Below are 25596 nucleotides of genomic sequence, written 5' to 3' on the forward strand. Positions count from 1 at the left end.
AAATGTCACCTAAACGTATGGATTTAGAGGAAGACATGAACAGAAATTCTGCAACAATGCCCTGATAGCAGGACTGTCATTTACTCCTTCAGTCATGTGCAGGGTGTAGACAAAACCTTTTCAGATCTCCCACCAAAATTACCCTGGCAGGGCAAGTGTGGTGTCCACTTTTGTGCAGTCTTACACAGAGCTGTACATAAATAGACATGAAATGATAGAAGAAAAACTACTAGATATAAATGTACCCGCACTTCTTGGCGTGCTTCCAGTGGCAACAGCAAGCCACATGGGCATGGTGGCCATAAGCCACATGGTCATGGTGGAATGGCCACCCCAAAGTTTTCCCCCTTATGGTGGGGGAACAGGGACACAAGCTGTTTCAAAGGAAAATATCTGCGGCTGTAGTGGCACTTCAATATTCAGCACACCGTTGGCTACATTAGGGTAGAGATGATTTTACCACCATAGCCGTGCACGGAATGTCCGCCGTAAAGCCTATGAAGAAAGTCTCAAATATATGAAGCTGCAAATTAGGGAGGTCTGTTCTTCCTAATGATATGAGTGGATTGATCTGTGCATGGTTATTTGCCCTGAAAGAAAGCAGGTGGTACCCATGCAGAGATATTTGGGATGGTAGTAAGAATGTTTGGAAAACAACAGGCAGTCTCAATGCAAGCCAGCCTTCTGTTTCCCAGAACCTCCATCGCTCTGCTTTCTTGCTGTGTGTTCCTCTAACAAGTGTATGTCTGTGTGAGCTGGTGATGTGGACTGAGGGGCTGTTACAGCCCAATGGGTGGTCCTTAGTGTAGATTGGGGTCATCACAAACTAAAGATGTTGGACACCGGACGCTAACTACTATTCTGTATGCATGTGCTATTTGTATCACGCAAATCTAGCTTAATGGCAGATAAGCACTGTATTGGGTCAAAGGCAAGGATACAGTCAACAGGAGGTAGCTGGTTTCATTGCTGTCACGTGTTGTGCTGGTGTTCTTTAAAGATGTGTTTCACTAACTCTTATTGATGCGTATCAAGCTCAGGATGGTCCTGAAGGGTACAGGGATGATGTTCCAGATCCTGGATGCATACAAGGAAAGGGCGAATTGCACTGGCTTTCTTTTTTACACTCCTATCTGATAGTGTCCTGGCAGCAGGTGCGCCTACCACAACCAGAGTTTGTGAACTTTCCAGGCATGAGGTGCAGTGTGTGGCGTTCTCTTTGTAGCCACAAACCATCAAGCCTTGCATGGAAGACACCACATTCCACAAAGGAGATCACTACACTAATTCCTGATTCGGAAGAATTCCGCGTTGTTCACCGAGGCAGTACGGAGCTATCGACTGCTTGTGAAGGAGAAAGATTTGTTCCTCCGGAGTCGCGCAATCGACTTGAGCAAACAACTTATACAAACTAATGAACGCTAACGTGGGACGACTCATGGCGATAGAGTCAGCCCAGTGACAAATCATTCGGGTGCGGATTAACAACGCACAGGTGGCACACCATACAAGGGTCCCCACTGACCTTGGGTTTAATTTATTGTCGTGCACATTGAGAAACCCTTCGCCCCCTTTCCCCGCCCCGTCCTAATGAAGACCCGTCTTTGAGGAATCCAATTACCCGCCATTTTCGCTCTGGGTCGAAACGTTGACATTTTTTCCTCTGGAGCCTGCACCTACATTTTCCCCCCTCCCCTCTTCCCCTTTTCCTTTGCCAATCGGTCCAAATTAAGAAATACAGGAGGACTTTTCATTCATGTGCCAGCGAAAAAGAGTTACATTTTTTGCAAGCTTTTGAGTTAGGGCAGGCTCATTTCTGTATATAAATCATTTTCACTCTTCTTTATTGATCCCCTTGATCAATCACATGAGCACTTATTCTCACTCTTTTCTGTGCACGGTATTGACATTGAAACCTTTTGTATATAATTGTATTTTATAATTGTGATTGATAAAATGTTTATTAAATAAGAAAGTCTCATGGACTTTATGGAGACTTATTGGTTTCAGGTGTGGTTCTCTTGTACCAATTGATAAATGTTGGGGCTATTATATCTTTCATGCATTGTTCTGTATTAACCATAGTGATTTAATCCAAAGGTGACCTAAGGAAATTATTTGTAGCAGACTATTTCAAAATGTATTTGTATGTTGAATTATTGTCTAGGACCAACTGTTGACTATAACACTCGATACCCAGGTCCTTTGACTACAATTGGGTTAGCCCCTGTTTTATAACACTAAAAACGAAAGCCATCAACTACCATGGCTCTCAAGCCAAAACCATATTGCACAGTTAGGGGAGAGAAACACTGTACAAATCATGACTCTATAAAAATAATGGACAGCTCACAGACGAAACACAGCTGAGAGAGGCTTTGTGTAAAACTGTGGGAATGAGCGAGGGAGGGCCAATATTTCCTTGATCTGCCTGACAGAAACCTCTGCCTCAATGACTGAGGCAGAAATTATTGTCTAAATGAACATACAGTAAGAGGACACTGAGTTTACAACAAACACAACTTGAAAATACAAAAGGGAAGAAAAATTGCCCTTTTTTTTGTGTTCAACTCTAATATGGAAGTCCAAAGAGAGGTTTGTCAAATAAACATGTGCTTCATGCGTAGTGCCACATCCTTTGAAAACATATTGGCTGGAATAATTCTACTGTTTTCCAGTAGATGGGAACAGCAGCCCTGTTTCCCACCTGCATGGTCACCTTTTCATGCTAACCTTTGAACCGTAGTTGGGTGAAGCGCAGTTCCTTGTCGTGGTCCCGCAGCATGTAGTGGAAGTCCTCCCAGGTCAGCTCCTCTTTATTCTGGAAACCTGCCTCGCGAAACATGGACTCGATGACCTGTTTGGTCTGATCTCTGGATAGACAGTTGTTGGACATCTCGATGAAGGACCTAGAATGAGTGGACAACCATTAGAAGGAGCCCTATATTCAACACAATCCGCTAGTAGCTTATACTGCTCCAGTTTTCGTGGGTCTGGTGGCTCTGTAATAACAAACAGTATTGTTTCCTCAGAAATCAGAATTAATTATATGCGATGGGTGGGAAGTTTTTTCTAAACGATGTCATGCTAAATAACAGTTGTTCATAGTTTTTTTTTAACGTTTTACATATACACGTTTTAGTTTTTATCTATTTTCATTGTCCTTTTTGTCAAATTGATTTAAGCGGTGGTGTGGCTCTTTAGAGAGAAACAGGTATAGAAAGGCTGTCTTTTTACAGTTGAACAATGATATTTTGCATACTTAATGTTAAACTGTTCCAAGATGGCTGCCATGTTGTGACTAAATACTAGATGATCTTGGAATTATACAAAGTATCAATTACAAATATTAGCTTTAGCATTGCTTGTGGCTCCATTTTGAAGCATTGGTCAGTCTAAAACCAGCAGCAAGGCACCATTAGAAAAGCAGGACTGGTTGGGTATGGCAGCACCTATTTTAAATATTTGACAGCTTGTCAACAGTTATTTACTTTGTCTACATTGAGTTTCAAATTGAATTCGGTGAAAAATCAAAACATGCAATGTAAAAATCCTTTCTGAAAAACTGCCTTTCTTTACAAAAATGAAAGTGCAACTTGTTGAGTATTGAATAGGGGCGGGCATAATTGGCACATTACATGGTATTATCGCAAAATGACTTGTAAGTATGCAGAATTCCATGAGAGAAGTAATGTAGCATTTAACACTACGTTCTTATCGCATAATGCACCTTTGCATCTAAAATGGACCAGAAGATGCATTTTGCACTAAAAAAATAACACTAAATGGTACAGGACACGAACAGTGGTAGCCAGCAGCCCCTCGCTCTCTCTTAGTACACTGTTCTTGCGCTCCTGTGGTAGGATTTTTGCCTCGAGTTACTCTTAATTATTCAAGATGGAGTAATTGTGTTATTTCGGTAATTTTGCATCACAAGAGTAATGTAAATTACTGAAAGTACTCTGATTACTCCAGTGTAAATAAAATTCTCCCCAGCCTAGTATTGGGCCACCTCTATCACTTTTAAAAGCACTTCATGGAGAAATGACTCACAAAACCTTGTAAATAAATCGGTTTTGAACACAGGTGCCTGAACTGGAATGTAGCTATGCTCCCTCTGCATGATTCCCGAGCAACATATAAACAACATCAAAACATGTCAAACATGCAAGTAATTTGAAGAAAAATATTTAACATGGGTGAAAAGCAATCATGTAGTAACACCTACAACTTGAAAAGAATTGAGCAGAGAGAAAAGAGCTGAAGTGAAAGAATAGCTGTTTATTTAAAATGATGGGGTGTCACAGGTAGAGAATAGGGGTTCTTGCATACCCTTAACACAAAAAATCCAAATAGTGATACAATGAAATATGATTGGCAGTGGCTGTCTCTGTGTTCATCCTTCAAGTGTTTAGGACAGGTGATTAGCCATTTTGTATTTGCTGCTACGCTCGTTCGCTCATTTGCTGCTTTTGCTTATTTGCACACAGTTTTAATCTCCATTTCCTCATACCCGCATTTAAAAAAATTGAATTGGATGCTTTTACACATTTTAAATCTGTTTCTTACCGCTTCTTTGTATGCTTGCTTGGGATAGTTGGGGCAGACCACTTCCGGGATTCCCGTGGTGCCGCTGAGAGACGCCATTTTGGTAGTTGGCACACTAGTTCGTTGGCACACAGGCTTATTTAAATGCAGGCAAGACCCTCTGCGCCTGTCAGCACCCCGGAGGTGGCCAGTGCCAGACTTGCTGCCCGTAAGTCCCCAGGGACTGAGCTTAGAAGGAGCTATTCCAGGTTCGATTTACGGGCCTTGGGTCCTACGACGTGCCGCTATGTTTACAGCTGGGATGTGGCTGAGGGTTTGATAGATGCCTGTTCGGGATGTGGTTTGCCCCTCTGGCTTCTATTGGTAACCCTCCTGGTCATTCGGCCCAAGACCCTCCCATTCTGGCAGCCATGATTATTGCTCGCTCGCTGAGGAAGCATCATGTTGATGTGTTTGACCCTTGGAGGACAACTCACTTGATTTGCTAATTCTGATGGGCCCCTAGCTCGATTCTACTTCTGATTTGATTGCCTCTTTCGCCATGTCAGTGGGCTTTAACATTTCTGGAGCTGATTGCTCGGATGGGAGAGGAGGCGATGTGGCTATTATCTTTAAGAATAAGTGGGACCTTCGCCTGGGTCATACTACTGCCTGGGTAGGTTGTGAGGTGCTGGATTTCAGTATCCGGTTCTCAGCACATTTCACCCTTGGTGGCTCACTGATTTATAGGCCCCCTGGTCCAGTGGGATCATTCCTCCTGTCCTGTGGGGATGCCATAATTCCCAGGGCGGTAATATTTTCCCACTATATGCTTCTGAGTGATCTTAATATTTACTTGGATCGACCAGATAACAAGGAGGCACTTGACCTACTGTAGTGTAGTTCCTATATTCCCAATAGGCTCTGCGCTGGATTTCTCGGCAGGAGAAAAGACAGAGTCTCTCAGTGCGTCAGCTGGAGTGTCGGCTTCCTTCGGCTCTTGCTGCTGCAGGGCGTCGGGCAAGTAGTTAGTCGATCTGCTACAAACCACCGTGTGTCTGCTTGGGCAAATCTAGGCATATTTATACTATGAAGGTGCCGAGTTTGACGTGTGATTGGACTTAATAACGTCATAGACGACTCAGTTCTTTGAAAACTCCATGATTTCCTAGATAAATTAGTATTCAGGCAAGGGGATGTCCCTAGCTGCTCAAGGCGGGTTTTTATAAGAAATCGTTGCTGATTCTTGGAACATGGTGGAAGTAGCCATGCCGTATTTGGGCTGCATAGGCTCAGTCTAAATATGGTAATGATTTCTATGCCTATATAAGGATAGGATAATCCGTACCTATATAAGGGCATGAATCGGGAAAATTTACACTAGGGTCCTAGATTCATTTACAACACTACTGGAAATATAACATCTGGCGCAACTCGATCAGCATGTCGGCCAGCCACGTACTCTTTCCCTTCTGTACCAACTTCCCTATTGCTTTAAAGGATCCTTGCCTGGGTTCATGGTCGGATCACTTTGTATCCTACTTTTCATGGGGAGTGTCTAACATGGAGACATTGGCGCATTCTCGCCATAAACCAGCTTTTAGAAAAATCGACCCACTCGATTTTCAGCTGGAATTGGAATCCACTAGACCTACTTTGACAGGGGAGCTAGAGGAGTGGTTAGAAGGGTTTACCGGGTGGGTGTCTTGGGCAGTGGACACTGTGACCCCTCATCGGCCCGCCAGGCTGGCCAGGGAATCTCCTACAAAACCCTGGTTTAATTTGGCACTTGAGTCTGCAAAGCATAAATGCAAGATTCTTGAACCGGCTTGGCGTCGGAGTGGATACTGCCCAGCAGCCAAGCGGAAGCTCAGAGATAAGCAAAAAAGATACTACGAAACTATCTCATTGGCTAAAGGGCAATTCTTCGCTGCCGCATTTAATCTGCCAGTAATAACTCTAGAGAAATCTTTGCCATTGTGAAGAGCTTCATGTCCCCTCTGGCCGAAGCGAGTGTTACTTCATCCTCCTCTGCCTGGTGTAATACCCTCTACTGTTTTTCTAGGGACAAGTTTCGGAGTATTCAGGCGACATTTACACCCTACGATGGCAGTAGTGGGGATTTCCGGAGATTCAGCCTGTTGTCTCGGCTCGCTCATTGTCGGACTTTGATTTTTCCAAATCGCTCAAAATTCTTAGGTGTCTCAAGTCTGGTTCACACTCAGACTCATGTTCTGCCAGGCTTCTGGCTGCAATGGCTGACAGCATGAATATAGAAGTAAATTCCATTAATAATATGTCGCTCCAGAAATCTGTGGTACCTCAGGTCTGGAAGCAGGCTATGATACTGTGTTCTTTAAAAAAAAACATCTTTGGACCCTTTTAGCCCAGGGAATTACCGGCCTATCTCCCTCCTTCCGGCTCTTGCCAAGGTGTATGAGAAGGTGGTTCATTAACAGCTTACATAATTCGTGGAAAGAGAGACACTTTTGCATCCTTCTCAATCAGGGTTCCGGGCATCGCACAGCACTGACTCAGTTGTAGTGAAGGTGTCTGAGCCTGGCCATCCTGGAGTGTCTTAAGGCCGGTGGGAGAGCCGCACTGATTTTGCTGGACCTCTCGGCGGCGTTTGACACGGTCCAGCACGCTCTTCTTTTAGCCCAACTAGCCGGTCTTGGGGTGTCAGGGACCATCTGGGGCAGGCTTAGCTCTTTTTTGGAAGAGCGTGCTGAGCAGATTTGGCTCCCTCCGTCTTTCTCCACCCCTCAGCCTGTGACAATTGGTGTCCCTCAGCGATCTTCCCTTAGCCCTCTTCTTTTCAATATCTATGTCACTCCACTGCTTTACCTGGCAGAGGAACTTGGGGCTAAGGTGATGGCTTATGCGGATGATACCCAGCTGCTCTTCACTTGGGACAAAGATGCTGACTCTGTTTTATTGGCCCAACACTGCTTAGCCTCTGTCTTTAAATGGCTGGCGGATGCACAACTTAAGTGTAACAATCAGAAATCTGAGCTCTTGCTATTTGGTAAATTTCCTTCCAACTTTTGAGAGAAGCTGTGGCCACCAAATGTTTTACTGCCTCCCTTCGTCGGGAAGCCAGTTAAAAATCTGGGGGTCTGGTTCGATGAGAGCCTTTCCTTCACAACGCACATTAAGAAGTTGGCAGGATGTTGTTTCAGCCTTCTTAAAACTTTTAGAAAATTCTTTCCTTTTATGCCGCAGACAGCAAGGGAAACGGTCACATGTGCTCTAATCTGGATTATGCCAATGCCCTTTCTGCTGGTGTTCCAGACTACCTGCTGAAAAGACTTCAGATTTTCGGCACAAAATCCCAGTCATAATGAAAAGGATCTCCCAGTAAGCAACAGGTGCTGCTTTTCCTTTATAGCCCCACTGAAATGCCTCCATAGATGGAAAAATAAAATGGTAATAAAGTTAATTCATTACAACTTTCTTTTTCGTCACGCTGTCCTGAATGGAGTGTCATGACGGGAGCGGACCGCTGCTAAACGGCAGTAGGAGCAGGGAAGAGAGTGGGCTGCCTTTTGCACTTGTTTAAAGTGAGCATGCCTCTTTGGCTGGCCATCTTGCAATGGCCAGACACACATGCACACTTTAAACCTCTGGTTAGAGAAAGCAAACACCTCCAGTGGTCTTGTGAGCGCTAATAGATGCCACTCCCATCAAATCTGGTGCTGCTCTGATGCTGTGAGAGCAGCTCCAGGATTGGTTAGCTGGGGTCCTGGAGTTATGAGGAAAGAAAACCAGAGTGAGGATGATGCAGCAGCAACCACAGTAAATACATTTGTATTGTATTTACTTAATTGTTTTGATTTTATGAAAACAATTTTCCCACCACCCATTTGCCCACTTCTCCACTTGCCGAAGTTGGTAGCCGCCACTTGGACGCAAGCTCTTCAGCATTGCCAGATGTACATTTTCTGCAGCTCCAGCAGTTTGCCCCTTGATCTCTTTATTGTCAAACAATAGGTTGGGTTTCAGGGTGAGACAGTATTGAGTCTTGAAAGCTTATAGTCCAGACAAAAGCTTGTTTTGGCTTCAGTTGCTACTGAGGTATCTGCTGCAAGATGAAACTGATCAGGCAAAAGAGGAAAGTGTTAGTATAATAGCAAGTGTTAACTTGTTGATTATGAGGTTTCATTGTCCTGAGTTGTGAGTGACCCCTAAAGCCCTGGTGGTGATAGTATGTGTTACAACTGGAGGAAAAGCAAGTGTATGATAACCTTTTGGATACTGTGTCATGGTATTATATGTTGGTGTTCTTTAGTATTCAATCCCTGTATAATCATCATCCATGTAATGTATGATATTGCCTATTAGGTCCTGTGATTTTTGTGTGATGTCTTTAATGTCACATGCTTAACAAAACACACCTTGGTCCAGACCATAGTAATTCCTCAACTGAAAGACATATTATTAGAAAGGTCGGAATTCTATACTGTTTTAACGTTCACCCTTTCTAAAAAAAACAGGAGTTTCTCAACCTTCATGTAAATTCCCCATGCCCTGATATTGTGTTGTATTGTATTTTTTATTTGTAAGGTGCAACAGCTACCCAAAAAGGGTTTCCCGGCACCAGCTAGGAAGGACCAAAAGCAAGGGAACCATTATTGATTAAACAGCCACGTTTTTGGGCTTTTACAAAAATTTGCATATACAATTTCATTGCGAAGTGGCGCAGGGAGAGAGTTCCATAAAGTGGGGCCTAAGTCGACAAATGATCCACTGCCCATACGTGACAGTTTAATTCTAGGTACAGAGAACTACACCTGAGTGGCAGAGTGGAGCGCACATGAGGGCAAGTAGGGGTGAACCAGAGCCTGCAGGTATTGAGGGGCCGCTCCAGATTTGATTTTAAACATATAGCTCAGGGCTTTGAACTTAATTCTGCTCTACACCCTGAGACAATTAAGGTCACACAGAGGGCCTGAGATTGAGGCTATTTTTGGAACCTGACAAATCAGTCTGGCGGCAGAGTCCTGGACTACCTGTATGCTGCGGGTTACCTCCTTATTTGTCCCCAAATAGAGGATGTTGCCGTAGCCCAGTCTTGAGGTGACAAGAGCTTGATCCACAGTTCTCTGGGTAGAGCTGAGCAGCATCCAGATAATCTTTTTGAGCCATTTCAGTATGGTAAAACAAGTTGCAGCCACCTTTACAGCTTGGTTTTTCATAGATAGTGAGTCATGTCTGATGAAGCCTAGATTGTGAATATGGCGAGAAGGTACAGAGACAGCACCCATTTCATTGGGCCAATGTTGGGGGCCCCAAAGATCTTTATTCTTCTTCCCCAGGATCAAGACCTCCATCTTCTCCCCATTAAGTTTAAGAAAATTAGCCTGCATCCAAGATGCTATATTTCGCAGACCTAGCTGCAGAGCAGATGTCGCAGATGTTTTCTCAGCAGAGAGGGAGAAGATAATCTGGGTGTCATCTGCATAGGAAAACAAGAACAACCCAGCCTCTTCTGCAATGTTGGCCAAAGGTTTGACATACACGTTGAACAATAAAGGGCTTAAAATAGAGCCCTGTGGTACCCCATAAGGGGAAACATGCTTATTGGAACAGGCTGCTGGAGAAAAGACTTGGAACATGTGATCCGTCAGAAAAGAAATAAGCCAATTAAGTGCTATTCCAGTTATACCCAAGGTTCGTAAAGCCTCCACTAACACGATATGAGGGACCGTATCAAACACTGTGCTAAAGTCCAGCAGTATCAGGGCTAGCATAGCTCCTGAATCTAGATGGTATTGCAGCCCTTCCGTGACTCCAAGGAGTGCTGTTTCGGTCGAAGAACCGGCTCTGAAGCCTTACTGAGATGGATGTAAAAGTTTTTGTGATTCAACAAATTATGCTAATTGAGAATTTTTTAAAAGGACGGAAGCAGTGAAATAGGCCAGTAGTTGGACGGCTGGTCCGGATCAGCGTTGGCCTTCTTTAAGAAAGGAAGCACCATGGCATGCTTCCACTCTGAAGGAACTGTTGCTTCATCTAGGGAGGCGTTCAGAAGTTCCATAATTATCAGGAGTGAAGACGTCTCAAGCTGTTGAAGCACCGAGATTGGAAGAGGATCACCAGGTGAACCAGATTTAATGCTATCTAAAATCCGTTTAAAGAAGTTCATTTCTAGTGAGGACCAGGATTCAAGTGTAGCCCTAGATTCTGATGCCTCTTTGGCTTGGTAAGAGATGGTCCTGGCTACAAGAGGAATTGAGGATATTTGTTGTGGGTGGTTACCCAGTTTCCTGTCCTTCATTTCAGAATATATTTTTTCTACTTCATGGAGAAAATATTTGGCCAAGTCTTCACATTGTTGATTATTTAGTGCAGGAGGCAAGGCTTGGGTTTCAGAGCTCGAAAGCTCGTATACCATTTTAAAAAGGATCTTAGAAGAATTCAGCGCACTAGAAATAGTCGAAGTGACATTTTCGGTACAGGCCAATTTGCAGAGAATATAGTAGTCCTTTTTAGCCTTTTTGTATGCGAGTTTAGTGTCAGATGCATAGTCCCGCCTCCAGCACCTTTCCAGAACTTTTCATACCCTGCATCATCGAATGTAGCATAGATAAGAGAGACGTGAGTAAGAGAGCAGCTGTACCACTTGATCGCTTTCCAAGCCCTGCTTCTTTCCCTCCCATGAGAACATCAACTGTCTGGAGTGCTTCTCACCCAGTGAGTGGGAGATGGCGGGACTAGGTCAGCTTTACTTCTGTTTTGTTGACGTCTGGACTGTTGTAATTGAGTAGCTTAAGAAACCCTTTGGTACAAACGGAGGTTCTTTGAGATAGGGCACAGTATACTAAAGTCTATGAAATCTTGATTTAGCCCACCTAGATGCTGACAAACCTGCCAAATGTGGTCAGTGAAGAGCCCATGTTCTCTTAGAAGGTAGATTAATCTCGTCTGTATACTGGCAATAATATTATTTTTCCTCTAGCTAGTAGATCTTTTAAATGGATCAAAAGAGTAGAGTTTGTAGCTAGGAAAGTGGGTATTGGCACAACAATCAAATGTATTCAAATGATTGGTATGTAGTCATTGGTATTGAATGCAATAAATGTTAAAAAAAGAATAAAACACGCAGAAGAAATGTGTGTAAATGCATAGATTTCGAAAGATGGTAAAAACAAAAGTTCTGTTGTTTGTAAGTGGTAATACATTTTGGTGGTTCAAAATACTTTTGTTGCAAAAGATAAATTATTGAGAGTACTGTTTTTCAAGATCACAAAACTGTTGTTGCAAAAGATATATTCTTGAGATCACTCCTTACAAGAACATTATCCTGAGCCAGCTGTAAGCAAGACCTTGCAGACCTTGCTCTACTGGGTCATCTGAATTCTTTGAACTGCATTTAAGGGTGTTTATCAATTAGTCCATCAAGAACGGTGCACTTATCACAGGTGGTACCTTTGTCGATGTGCAGGCTCCTAGTAATTGCAATGGAAAAACTGTGGGGCATATTACCAAGCTATAGCGATAATTATCGCTAAGCTTGGTTAGCGGGCAAAATTATATTGCCGAGCTTTGCCTATTTTTATCACTTAGGAGCCTTGATATTATCAAGGCTTATCTCCTAAGCGATAAAAATCGGCCGAAATGCATGAATATCGCTGAAAAGTCAGCGATATTCATGCATTACCGAGCAAATGCTCTTAGCCATGTTATCCACCTACCATTGGATAACATGGCTAAGAACTGCTCTGGGCAGGCGTTAGCTTTTGGAGATAATCCCGCTTAGCGCGATTATTTCCAAAAGTTGGTAATAGGGGATAGCGATGTTAGCGACTGTTTCCAGTCGCTAACATCTTGGCTTGCATGTCATTAGTGATAATTATCGCTGACATGCAAAGTGGGCCCCTAAATGCCCGCTATCGCCTATTAGCTGTCCCTAACTAGTGTTAGCGACAGCTAGGTAATAGGGCGATAAAATTATCGCCGCTTTAGCGGGAAAAATTCTCGCTAAAGCGGCGATAAGGCCCTTGGTAATATGCCCCTGTCTAATTTCACTGTAATAGAGGCCTTCCACTATTGTCAGTCAGGCATGCGGAACTTTGAGTACAGGTGAGATGCCTGCAATGCATACTGTGATATGAGGTGCAACTTTAAAATTCCTTCTAAGGAGACATGATAAGAAGAGATATTTTGTTCAAAGTCTGTATTGAAGGCTGCATATAAGTTTAGACTATTGGAACTCAAAAACAATTTGGAGTTTGCTTCTATTAACTCTAATGGAAAGATATTTTAGTAAGCAACATTTAGGACACGGCACTTACGGCAGACCATATTCTGACTATGATATTCTGGTACCACAATGCAGGGGGTATGTAAAAAGTAAACTATCATTGTCTTTATTAGTGAAACATAAAATAAGGTCTGGCATTAGTCACACTCTCCTAATTAGCTGTGGTAAAGGGATAAAAATGGAATGTTAATAATCAGACTACGATTGATATCTACCATACCAGTTACGGGTGTACGGGAGAAGTTGCTGAATGAGAGGTGATTTTGTTGTAGCATGCATGATGTTGAACAAAAAAACGTAAACAGTGTCTTTGTATTCCAGTTGGAACTTTGGCAAAAATATGAAATGTGTTGAGAACCGACTTCACAAGTTGTTGTCTAGCTAAACGTTGTTAATAAGACGTAAATAATCCAGGCAGTGGGGTGGGGCAGGGTTGTCATAAGGTTAAGAGACTGATCCTGATGGGAAACATACATAACAACGTGGGCATTACCCGCACTGCTATTACAACGCTGCTATTGCAACGCAAGTCGTTACAACGACTTGCGCTGGAGGGCGCTGTAGGATAGGGAATAGTTTAATTTTCTATCCAACACCTTCCCTACTGTCAACGTGGGCTGGAGTTGCAATAGAAAATTAAACTATTCCACTATGCAGCGCCCCCCAACGCAAGTCGTTGTAACGACTTGCGTTGTAATGGCATGCGGGGTAAATCCCGCGTTGTAATGCCGTACAACCGATAGTGATTGATATAAAATATAAATGTGCATCAGGTTTCTAATGGTGACTTTATTTAACAAACAACACCAATTATTATGCATCCCACATACTGAGGGCTAATAACTCTGACATCACACCTCTCATGCAGGCATATTTTGGTTGCCACCGGCCACCCTGATTACATTTGGTTGTTTTAATTTTTTTGTTTTTATTCCATGGATTTTGCACCCATTAAACTATAGAAAACATAACCCTTGTTGAAGAATGATAAACTAGATGCCAGACTGAAAACCCCTCATATGAAGAAAGCCGAGTACTTTTTCTAAACATGTGCCATCCCTTGACTGGAGATCTTGGTTCGCCTTGAAACAGGAGCGTCGTGCAGAAAACTGAATATTTCGACAAACTTGTTCCAAGTCACCTCTGAGTCAAACTCTGCAGATCTGGTCAGGCTTGGATGCATATTCTCTTTCTTTTGTTGTCTAAAAATTTCCATTCTTAACCGCTTAACAATAAATAAATGACATAAGAAATACAACAGATTAGGGAATAACAGGCGTAAAACAGCAGGCATATGAAACATTCATCCCTACACACAGGTATGGAATTGTATGGAATAGTATAACACCAATTGTTGCACACAAAACAATGATGCAAGGTGCTGTCTGAAACCGACTTGCTATCTAGGGATAATATGTTTTCATTCCTCTATATCCTCCAAAGTTAAGAGAATAAAATCTTCATCACGTCAAGGAGGAAGTGCCTGTAAAAACCAGGTTATTTGCAATTTTGTATTAGAAAAATGGAAGAATGATAAATTGCTGTGTACCATGAATAACTTTTTCTTAATGCATCACCTTGGAAGTATTCAGGAGTATGGGCCTGTGCTTCATTATTATATCATTATCAAAACAGACTAATTCAAGAAGCACACAGTGCTCTCAGATAAAGAGGGATTATTTCTGAATGAACAAATCTAAGGTGACGTCGACTTTACTGCTTCCCCTATCTACTAGATGCCAACATTATTTCGTAAATGTCTCTGTGCATGCTCTTTAAGTACCAGCTCACAGTTCTAGTTTATTTCGTCCTTTAATAATGCAAAATGTTCTGTAAATGAAGAGCAAAGGAAGGGGAATAGGATGCAGCATAGAAACTTTCACATAAAAAATGATGACAATGAGGAGAGTCGGAATGAAGGACGTACAGAGACTGGTAGACGGATTTAACCACATTTTAGCGAGACCTATAGGCCATCCCCACTTATGCTATAGATAGAAATATCTGCTTACTTCAGCATGATGAAGAACTCTTCTTTGGACAGGAATCCATTTCCATCCACGTCATACATGGTAAACATCAGCCTGGATTTTTCCTCTGGCGAGCCTTTTGAACAGAAAATTGAATTAAAGAGAGGGAACTTGAGTCAGAAACACAATGCTACAACTCCAGGGGCCGGATGTACGGCTACTGAATTTTGCGACACGCAAATTGCGACAAATTGCGATCTGCAATTTGCGAGTCCCAATATTCAAATTACTACAGTGTCTCAGAATCCGTTTGCGATTCCCAATGGGGTCGCAAATTGCATGCCTCCTGAATTTAAATGAGGCTGTCATCATTTGCGAACCCATCGGGAATGGCTGGCACTCCCAGGGATGGTTGCTTGCTCGGGTCAGCAGACCACCATGTCTGTGACTGCTTTTTAAATAAAGCTGTTTTTAAAAAAAAATACAGACCGGTTTCCATAAAGGAAAACAGGATGCAGTTAAATAAGAAAAATGATACTTTGCAGTTTAATCTTTTAAGGGCAGGCATTGGTCCCTAGGACCACTGCCTGCTCCTAAAAAATATTTGCGCACCATTCACAAAGGGGAAGAGGTCCCCTGGGGGCCCCTTCCTGTTTGCGAATGGCTTACTACCCTTCTGAGAAGGGTGGAAAACTGCAAGTGTTTTGCAACTGCAATTGTGGTTGCAAAACAATCATACATAGGTTATGGACTCGCTATTATGAAGTATGCCCTTGGTATGCCCCATCCAAATAGTTGCTAACTATATTTTGCGGGTCGCTAATCGGTTAGCGACTCGCAAAATGGGGTTAGGAGGCGTTTCACCTTTTTGACCGCAAAAAACTGTCGTCACTCTGCCCCCTAGGTGAAGTGACTTTGACATTCAGACCAAGTCGACCAAGTCTCATATGTGCATGCAGTTGTCTTCAGCCTGACGGAAGTGTACAGGGAGGGCTTTGGGATACACAAATTTCAAGAGAAGGTACCTCTATTGATCCGTTCTGCCGTATACAGCATATTACGTTGTTTTAGAGGCCAGCCCACCCTACTTCTGCACTCTTAACTTAGTAACAGAGTGTGATATCCCAAAGATTATCATATGTATCTGAAAACCTGATCTCTATCCACTTACATTTGCACTGCCAAATTGGCTTGGCTTACCAGTCTTGCCCAACTTCCTCACTAAGATGGAAACTACATCTCTCTGGAAGGGACAGTCTGTCTAGCAGAAACTCCCAATCATCATACTCCACAGAAGAAACTCCATGCTTGGCACAAGATACCAGCTAATATGGTCTCAGTGGCGTAGCCAGACTTTAGACCGCCCGGGGCAGACCCTGCTTTTGCCACCCTGCGGCGGCCGCATTGAGTAGTGGGGTGGGGTGCTGGTTGCCACCCCGAGATGGCAGGTAAGAGCTGGGGGGAGGCTGCCACCTCAAAACTCATGCCGCCCTTGGCAGACCGCCCACCCTCCTGTCTCCCCTTGCTATGCCACTGTATGGTCAGATTTCAGATCTAACTTGTATCACCCATGCACTATTGTCAAATTCAGGAATAAGAGAGGGGAGGCTGATCTATCAAAAATGGTCCCTGGCATATAATCTCACACTTCTAGATTCCTGAATAATCTTTCAAACCACTGTTGACGTGATTGCCCTTGTTCACCTCTCTGAATCTATAAACATCCAAAACCCTGTGTTCCTTACTGTTTGTTTAAATAGAAGCTAACTTCTTTTGGTAGTAGCATACACTGGGTAGGTCCCCCAAAGAGTTCACTTAATTTCTAAATTCCCCATTGCTACAACCATTAATCTCTGCATCTTGGAACTCCACAGATATGATGAGATACTTGAAACCACAACAGGCTTCAAGAGGGGTATGGAGGTGTCTGTCTTACATACATTGTGGTGTGAATGGAACAGTTCGAGCTGGACTGTTCCCATGAGGCTCAGGGTCAAGACTGATTTGCATATGAGTTTGTCTGAACTGGGGTGTCAAAGTGAGCTAAAGAAAGATGATGGATTCAACCCAGATCTGTGGATGGGGGTGAGTGTCTGAAAAGTTTCAGAGCTCTGTCCATCACCTCCTTGTGTTTGCCTTTATTTGTTTTGATTCTATTAAAAGCATTGTTTCCCTCACAATTCAGACTTGCAAAAAAGTGCCTTATTATTGCTTCTCTCACTGCTCAATGTGCACAGTTCATGTTTTAAAGGTATTTACATTTTGTTGTGTGTTACAAAAGATATCTCCTACATCCATACCTTTCACTGCCCCTCTCGCTGTGCAAGATTTTCACATAATTCACTTTACTTGTCTTTCGCTGACTGCTAATTGAGAGGAGTTTGTAAACTCTAATTCCCATGTCAGAAAAGTAAGCAGCCATCTGTCATAAGATGTAGCCTCAAGTTTTACTCCACTTTTTGAAGTGCAGCTAATGTGACAAGATAAATTCAGAATGTAAAGTCTTCTTTATTTATTGCTTGGACTTTTGCAACCCACCAAAAATCTGCTTGTGACCCAAAAGTGAGTTACGATGCACAGTTTGGGAAGCACCAATTTAGAGGACGTGTTCGGAAGTAGTCTGATGACTTTGGCTTTCATCATGAGTGTCTTTTGACTTGATAACTATCGCTTGGATAAAATGCAACACCAATGTGTTGGGATGTTTTTAGATGCGATAATCATATCATATTCCTGGTTTTGGGGGCATGACATGTGGATTGTGGTGCAGACACATGCAGATTTTGGTGCATACTGCACCAAAATCCACATGTCCTGGTGAAAACAGGGCCCTTTTCCCTAGTTGAATTCCGGATGGTTTGACCAGCTGAAAGTTTGTGAATGGTACAAGTTTTATTCCACCTGGTATTTACTGAATGCACCACTTGAAACTGGAAACCAGTTTCCTCAAACATTTTGCATCAGACCTCCTGTTTTTGCTGACTTTGTTTTTGCTAGCCATAGGATTCTGTGCTTTTTACCACTGCTAACCAGTGCTAAAGTGCTTGTGCTCTTTCCCAAAAATGTGGTAACATTAGCTTATCCACAATTGACATATCTAATTTAGTCATACGTCCCTAGTAAAGGGCACTATATGTGCTCAGGGCCTGTAACTAGTGGGCCTATAGCATTGGTTGTACCCCCCACTTGAGTAGCCCTTTGAACATGTCTCAGACCTGCCATTCTACACTTTAAACTGCCATGCTTACCTGGCAAGTTAAACCTCTTGCCAGGCCTCAACCCTCCTTTTTAATGCATAGAAGTCACCCCTAGAGTAGGCCTTGGACAGCGCAGAGGGCAAAGTGCAATGTATTTAAAAAGCAGAACATGTACTCATAGTTTTACTTGTCCTGGTAGTGAAAAACCCTTAAATAGTTTTTTTAGCCAGTACTGCAAGGCCAATATCTCCCACTGGGTAACATTGGTTTAACTTATTACATTGTAAAAGCATAATCTCCAAATGGAAAGATATAATTGCTTTATGTTTGGTGTCTCCGGAATCCTAATTTTAAATCCTTGTTTATAGTGAAGTTGAATTTTAAGTTACAATTCTGAAAATGGCACTTTTAGAAAAGCGGGCATTTTCTTGCCTTAGTCATTTGGTTGTGGTTATGTGGATGGGTGCACAGCTATATTAAATGTCTTTTGGGTTTTTGTTTTTGTTTGATTTTAGGGTTCTCCACAAGTAACGTCACGACCCCTCTGGCGTTCTAGAAATCTGTATATTAGTGGTTCCAGTGATTCACTGGACCTATCCCTGTGGGAACTCAAAATTCTCCTCTTGAAGAAGGGGATTCCACACAATTTAATCGTTTTTTCTGAATAAAATTAGAATGTTTATTTGTCAAAGTTCATCTTATTATCCTTTTTTCATTTTTCAACATATGAGGCATTATCGATATTAGTTCATATCCAATGCATTTCGGGCATTCATATAGCCGTTTGTGTGCTCGCCGAGAGTTGCCTGCGGCTACCGCGCTGCCGGAGAATTAGTTAATCACCTATCCGCTGAAGACCGGATATACAAGTATCGTCCCTGATGAAGGGCTATATGAATGCCCGAAATGCATTGGATATGAACTAATATCGATAATGCCTCATATGTTGAAAAATGAAAAAAGGATAATAAGATGAACTTTGACAAATAAACATTCTAATTGTATTCAGAAAAAACAATTAAATTGTGTGGAATCCCCTTCTTCAAGAGGAGAATTTTGAGTTCCCACAGGGATGGGTCCAGTGAATCACTGGAACCACTAATATACTTAGTCATTTGGTACCTGCAGCCTGTCTCTGATCACATGTCTGAGTGCAGACATCACCACTTCATTACTGGACCTGTGGATACTTTGCCAGGATGAAGGACTGCTTAGCTGCTAAAAGGACTGCTACTCTGTTGGATTCCTGATTTGCTGTGCTGACCTGTTGCCTTCTGCCCTATTGCCTGGGGTGAGAAGCACTGGACCTGCATCTCTTGAACCTAGAACCTAGAACCCAGAATGACTCCAATGGCTAATTGGCTAACCTCCTGATATGAAGTCTCAGGGGTATAAAGGGCTTCCAACAACCTTGCATCTGCACCTCGGCATCCTTTAGCAGAACCGACGCATCACCTTTGCTGCTTGGATTGGACCCGTCGCAAAAAACTCAAATTGCTTATGCGCAATGCTTTTTCCTGGCACAAGCTACTCACATCCCTTGTTGACGGCAGCCTTAACGATGATGCTGAAACTCCATACTGCAGCATCACCACTCATTGGAAGCGATGCATCTCCTTTTATCCTCGACACCATGTTCGTATCGCCGGATTTGTCAACAGTATCCTTGAGGTCAACTGTTCATGACCCTGCACCTCAGCATCGTCGTATCTCAGAACCGACACATCGCCTCTGCTGTGCGACACATCTTCAATACAGAGCCATACAATGCTTCATAACTAGTAATTAAGGTACTTTGATCAGCGGGCCTAAATAGTTCCATATATCTGACCCACGCTGCATTGCAGTTGGCCTGAACTTGTGGCTTTATCCCAATCCAGTGTGACCATATCTCCCTCAATTGTGCCTTGTGCATTTGGTGCTATTTTTCACCATAAACCTTAAATATGAATATCTTCAGTTCTCCTAATTGGATTTTGTCATGTTGGTCTTGTTGTATTTATAAAAGTTGACTCTATATTTCTAAATCTAGTGTGGGATGTTTTTGTGCGTTTTTTTCACTGTTTTACAGTTTAAAGTGTTGCACAAATACTTCACACATTGCCTCTAAGTGCAGCCTGACTGCTCTGTGCCAAGCTACCAGAGGATGAGCGCAGGTTCATTTAAAGCTTGTTTGCCTCATACCCTGACAATGATTGTGGTTGCTATTTGACCAGGACTCATGTCCCAGTCAACCAACAATCCAATTTGAAACAATGGTCTATAACAAAAGTTATTTATAAATGCAAGAGACCAACAGCATCACTACACAAGCTGTCAACGCAGCAGGAGATCAGTTTTTCAGAGGCCAATGATCTTATCTGTTTCCAATGATACCTAGTTCTCACATTGCCACCTTGCTGGTAAAGTCTATTTGAGTGCTTACCTTTCATAAAGATAACCAAGATGTTCAGAAATTCCCTGAAGGAAAGGTATCCATTTCCATCTTCATCTGCAAGAGAGAACATGGATTCCACAAACATGGACTGTGGCTTCAAACCGAGGGACTCTGCAAATTCTGTCCGGCTGAGCTCACATTTCAGGGCCTCTTTCACTTTCCGAGAAATTTCGGAGGGGAACCTCGTGTTGTCCGACTTGTCAATGTTCAGGACCTGTTGTTTTTTAATGAAAAAGTATGAATAAATGTTTATTCAATAGGCCACCCCAGATTCCACAAACATGACTGACCTGCAAAGTAAGTGCCTAATATCCTGCTATCTGTTATAATTGAATTAGATGAAGGGTATGTCCTTGGACATTTCAGTGACTCTTGTGGGGTAACAGGCAGCCCAATATACCATCCTTTGACTCTATTTCTTTTGAAGGATTGACAACCAAAAACAAATAATTTGTTTGTCTTATTTAACCTGGACTAGACAGAATTCTTGCAGTAGATGAACGTTCATATTTAAGTATTCTATCAGTGATGTTGTTTTGCCTCTCCCAAATTATATGTTTTTATTCATTATTTTGAAGTATGTGAAACGTATAAGACAATATAATATGCAAACATTGACTACCCTGAGCAGTAAAGAGGTCCTCAGGAAGCCTTATCAATTTTTAAAATCTGTTAAGGACTTGGGATCCCACTGTGACAGATCCTGGGATACTATACAACAAATTTATGGAAGGCTGCAGACCACCGCCTAGGCCTTAATTGGAAGCATGACAATATTCACTAAATTGACACCATTTACATGTAAAAATGTATCAAGGATGGAGCTGGAGAAAGCATGTTAATGACATTGATTCCTAATTCACAATTGTCATGATAGGAGGATGGCTTGCACCAATCTAGGGGGTCCTAGGTCCTGCGAACACCAAAATGGAATGTATGGTCATATCTGGACTGCAGCACACAAGACTAGTGTAGTTTTCTTGGTGAAGTTTTGTTTGCAATTCAAACTAGAGTACCTGTGCAAAGGAGTGTCTGAAAAAAGTCTCCAGGATCTTGTTTCTCTGCCTCTTGGTGACAGCTTCCTTCAGCAAGTTCTGTTCCTTCAGTAGGGAGATGCTGAGAGAAAGACCCTTGCTGCTGAGATGCCTGAGGAACCCTTCTCTTTCTTCCTCCCCGTTGAACAGAAGTACCTGAGATGGTCATAAATCATGTAGAAAAAGAGAACATGTGAATGGGTATACAGCCAACATATGCCTACTATATTTTAATATGGTAAACCCATGCATAGGTTAATCGCCTGTATCTCAATATTAATGTTGTTCCCAATCTCTCACTTCAAGACAAAAATTAGCATTCATTTTACTGCTATCTAATTATCCCTGCATTATTTACTCATTTAGTTAAGTTAAGAAAAAAACAAGTTAATCTCACTTACTAGTAACATTAATAGAGCATTTGAAATTGGTCAAACCTTCTTAAAAGTTGCTGTTGAAGATGTATCAAGCCTGTTTATGCATAGATTACATGTATCTAGAAGGTTGTTTAACACACATTCTTTGCTTAGCTTTGAAATAAGTTTAATGTAAAACGTTTTCTTTTTTTTTTTTTGAATTCTTTTTATTGACATTTTTTAACGCATTTTGCACCCCCTACACCGGGGATGAGGAACAAATTACCATATACCTTCAAACATATTTTCCGAACCAAACAAATCTAATACTTCATTACAAACAGAGGAACATATACATCATATATAGGATTTTTAACTATATTTGACAAGTAACAAAGCAAATCTGTGAAGAGAGAATAGTAGAGACCAAACAAAGCAGAAAAAACCAAGAAAAAAGGGGTTAGCAATAGGAAATAGGGGAAAAAAACATACAAAACATTATTTCTTACTAGACACTTAGGAGTCCTACCTCCTAGCACAATAAACATTACGAGCCTATACTTTATAATACATTATAATTCTTCCTTCCAATTTGTTATCGGCTTCCATATTTTCAACCCTAGTTTCCTCCTCTTTTTTCCTTTTCTAGAGTATATTACTTTTTCCAAACTATAAATATTTAGGATCCTGGCTAGCCATTGTTGAAATACTGGTGGTGCCTGATCGAGCCATGCTGAGGCAATACATAATCTAAATACAGCCATTGCAACAAAAATAAAATAACAACCCTCTCCCTGGGTGCTATCTGAGTTCACTCCCAGTATCACGATCGTAGGGGTTAAGTTGACGACTATTTTCAATGCTCTTTGTAAAAACTTCTGTATTTCTTTCAATATTGTAGATAAGCATGGACATGTTGCAAAAATATGAATTATATCGGCCGGCAAACTTCTGCATCTAGGACAATTAATTCCAGTAACCGCCCCCCATTGTGCAAGTTTTGCCGGAGTATAGTACAGCCGATATATAGTTTTATAATGCTGTGCCTGTAATGTTGCAGAACACAGAATATTTTGACCCAATTCTAGTGACAAATTGAAGCATTCCAATTCTGTCTCCAACTTCATCGACCAACTTTCCCCCCACTTATCCATATCATCTGGTTTTGTTTCAATTAACTCTGCATAAAACCTTTTAATAGTACAGTTTACTCCATTATGTACCACCTCAAGTATGGAGTTTTCCTCAAATCCACTCAAACCCCCCCTTTTGTTCGCCAAAAAACTTCTTACTTGGAGGTACTTAAAAAAATGCCTTGTTGCCAGATCATATTTCCCCTGTATTTCTGCAAATTGTTTCATCCCCTGCGTACCCATCAAATCCCCCACTCTTATTATTCCCTTCCTGTGCCATTCTATATAAACTGAATCGGAGAATATATCCTCAGGGAATACTAGATTGTTTTTTATTCTAGTATATCTATTCATTTTCCCCAAACCATATTTTTTACTGAAAGCTTTCCAGATCTTATAGGCTCCCAAAATGGTCTTAAATCGTGTCCTTTTAAAGTAAGCTGTATCAAAGTGTTTAAAAAATATATTCTTTACCTCTTCCCCCATCAATAAACCATATATAGCTAGTGATCCTAAGGCATCCTCTCCCTCTACTTCTGCTCCACCTATCAATCCAGCCATGTATTGTAGGGCAGCCGCCCAATAGTAGAGTTTCAAATCCGGTAAAGCCCACCCTCCTCTCTCTCTTGGAAGTGCCATAAATCTTGCTGCTCTCCTAGTTTTACCTTTAGACCAAATAAATCTATTAATCATACCTTCAATCTTTTTAAACAAAAGATTGTCGAACCATAAAGGGATTGTCCTAAACATATATAAGAATTTCGGTAAAATTAACATCTTAATAATATTTACTCTACCAACTATTGTGAGATGTAGATTATGAAGCCTATCTAGATCTTTACCCACCTTCCTTATAATGGGGTCTATATTCAATTCTACTATCGTTCCCAAATCTGCGGTGATTGTTATACCCAGATATGTTCCTGTCTGCACCACCCGCGGATCTTGACATATTGCCTTATCATTTTTTATAATTTGTGTTTTACCAGTGTTTAGAGAATATCCTGAAACTTTTCCAAAATTTTTAGCCTCCAGTTCCAAATGTCTGATTGCCTCTGTGGGTACTGGTGTTACAACAGCCACGTCATCGGCATATGCAAGTATCTTGCAGTCCCCCCTAGGTGTAGTAACTGGAGGTATATTCCCGTTCCTTTCCATTCTGCGTATTAATGGGTCCAGATACATGGCAAAAAGTAAAGGGGAACATGGGCATCCCTGTCTAGTACCCCTACTAATTTGCACTTGTTCAGTTATCCCTGAGTTTATTCTTATAGCGGCCACCGGATCTCTGTACAGTGTCTTTATTGCCGTGAGAAAGCCATTCCCAAATCCTACCCTTTTTAAAACACTCTACATATAGTCCCAAGACACTCGATCGAATGCTTTCTCAGCATCTAAAAGCAATAGCGCTAATGGTTCCCCTGTTACTTCCATCTTGTCAAAAAGAGTAATTAATTTCCGTGTGTGGTGAGTGGTTCCTCGCCCAGGTATAAATCCTTGCTGGCTGATGGTAACTAATGGAGTTATTACACTAGCAAATCTTGTTGCTAGTGCTTTTGAGTAGATCTTTGTATCAGTATTCATTAATGTTATTGGTCTGTACGAACCCGGGTCTGTAGGTGCCTTTCCTTTCTTTAAAATGACCACAATTTCTGCGCCGGACCAGGAGTTTGTTGCATAGCACATACCATATCCTTCCCTACTTCTTCCCAAAAAACCTTGTAGAATTCTAGCGGTATCTTGTCTGGTCCAGCTGCTTTACCAGATGGGAGACTCTTAAGAGCCCTTTCAATCTCCTGTTGATCTAATAAGTTATCTAGGGCCCGATGTAGGTAAATCCCATTTACCGATTTTGAAATACCGAATCCTACCGATTCGGTATTCAAAAATCGGTAAATGGGATGTAGGTCCCAACATCTGGATTCGTTACCGAATCCTTAACAATTCTTAAATTACCGATTTGGTAAATACCGAATCGGTAATGCCCATTCATTCCTACGGGCTTTGAAGCCCATAGGAATGATTAGGCATTACCGATTCGGTATTTACCAAATCGGTAATTTAAGAATTCACAAGGGTGCAGGGGGTGTCACTTTGACACCCTCTAGCACCCCCAAAACGGCCATGTGTGCAATGTGGCACACAGACATGCCCTAAGGGCACGTCTGTCTGTCACATGGCACATGTGTACATGCACAGATGTGCATGTACACAGGAATCGGTTTTTTACCATGGATTTGTATTCCATGGTAAAATACCGATTCTGTAAGCCATGTGCTGCCGGAACATAGGCTACCTACATTGCATTTTCGGTAATTGTACAGAATCGTTATCATTACCGATTCGGTAAATATTACCGACTCGGTAATATTTACCGATTCGGTAATGATAACGAATCGGTAAAATTACCGAAAATGTGCCCCTACATCTCCTTAGCCCTTTACCGATCGGAAACGGCCGAAAATCGGTATTTTCGGCCGATTCCGATCGGTAAAGGGCTACCTACATCGGGCCCCTAATCTTTTTCTCTCTGATTCATCCAACTCCACCCTTGGGGAGTCATTCAAATATGTCGCTATTCCCCCTAAATCTTTTACATGACTTTCTTGATAAAGGTTCGTATAGAATTTCCTAAAGACTTCTCTAATTTGATGCGTGCCCGTTACCACCTTTCCA

At 42.0% G+C, this 25596-nt stretch overlaps 1 protein-coding gene across 2 annotated transcripts in view; it reads right to left on the reverse strand.

Annotated features, from left to right (window-relative positions):
- Positions 1-25596, reverse strand: part of LOC144826531 (dual oxidase 1-like) — a 1074750-nt gene that overhangs the window by 310402 nt on the left and 738752 nt on the right. For both annotated transcript variants that reach the window (XM_078684961.1, XM_078684960.1), the window contains 4 exons: positions 21414-21587; positions 20386-20611; positions 14806-14899; positions 2734-2909 (listed from right to left, as the gene is read on the reverse strand). In XM_078684961.1, coding sequence (XP_078541087.1) covers positions 2734-2909; positions 14806-14899; positions 20386-20611; positions 21414-21587 — 670 coding nt within the window. The remainder of the gene's footprint in view (positions 1-2733; positions 2910-14805; positions 14900-20385; positions 20612-21413; positions 21588-25596) is intronic.

Source organism: Lissotriton helveticus, chromosome 3_2 (assembly GCF_964261635.1).
Source record: "Lissotriton helveticus chromosome 3_2, aLisHel1.1, whole genome shotgun sequence".
Lineage (NCBI taxonomy): Eukaryota > Metazoa > Chordata > Amphibia > Caudata > Salamandridae > Lissotriton > Lissotriton helveticus.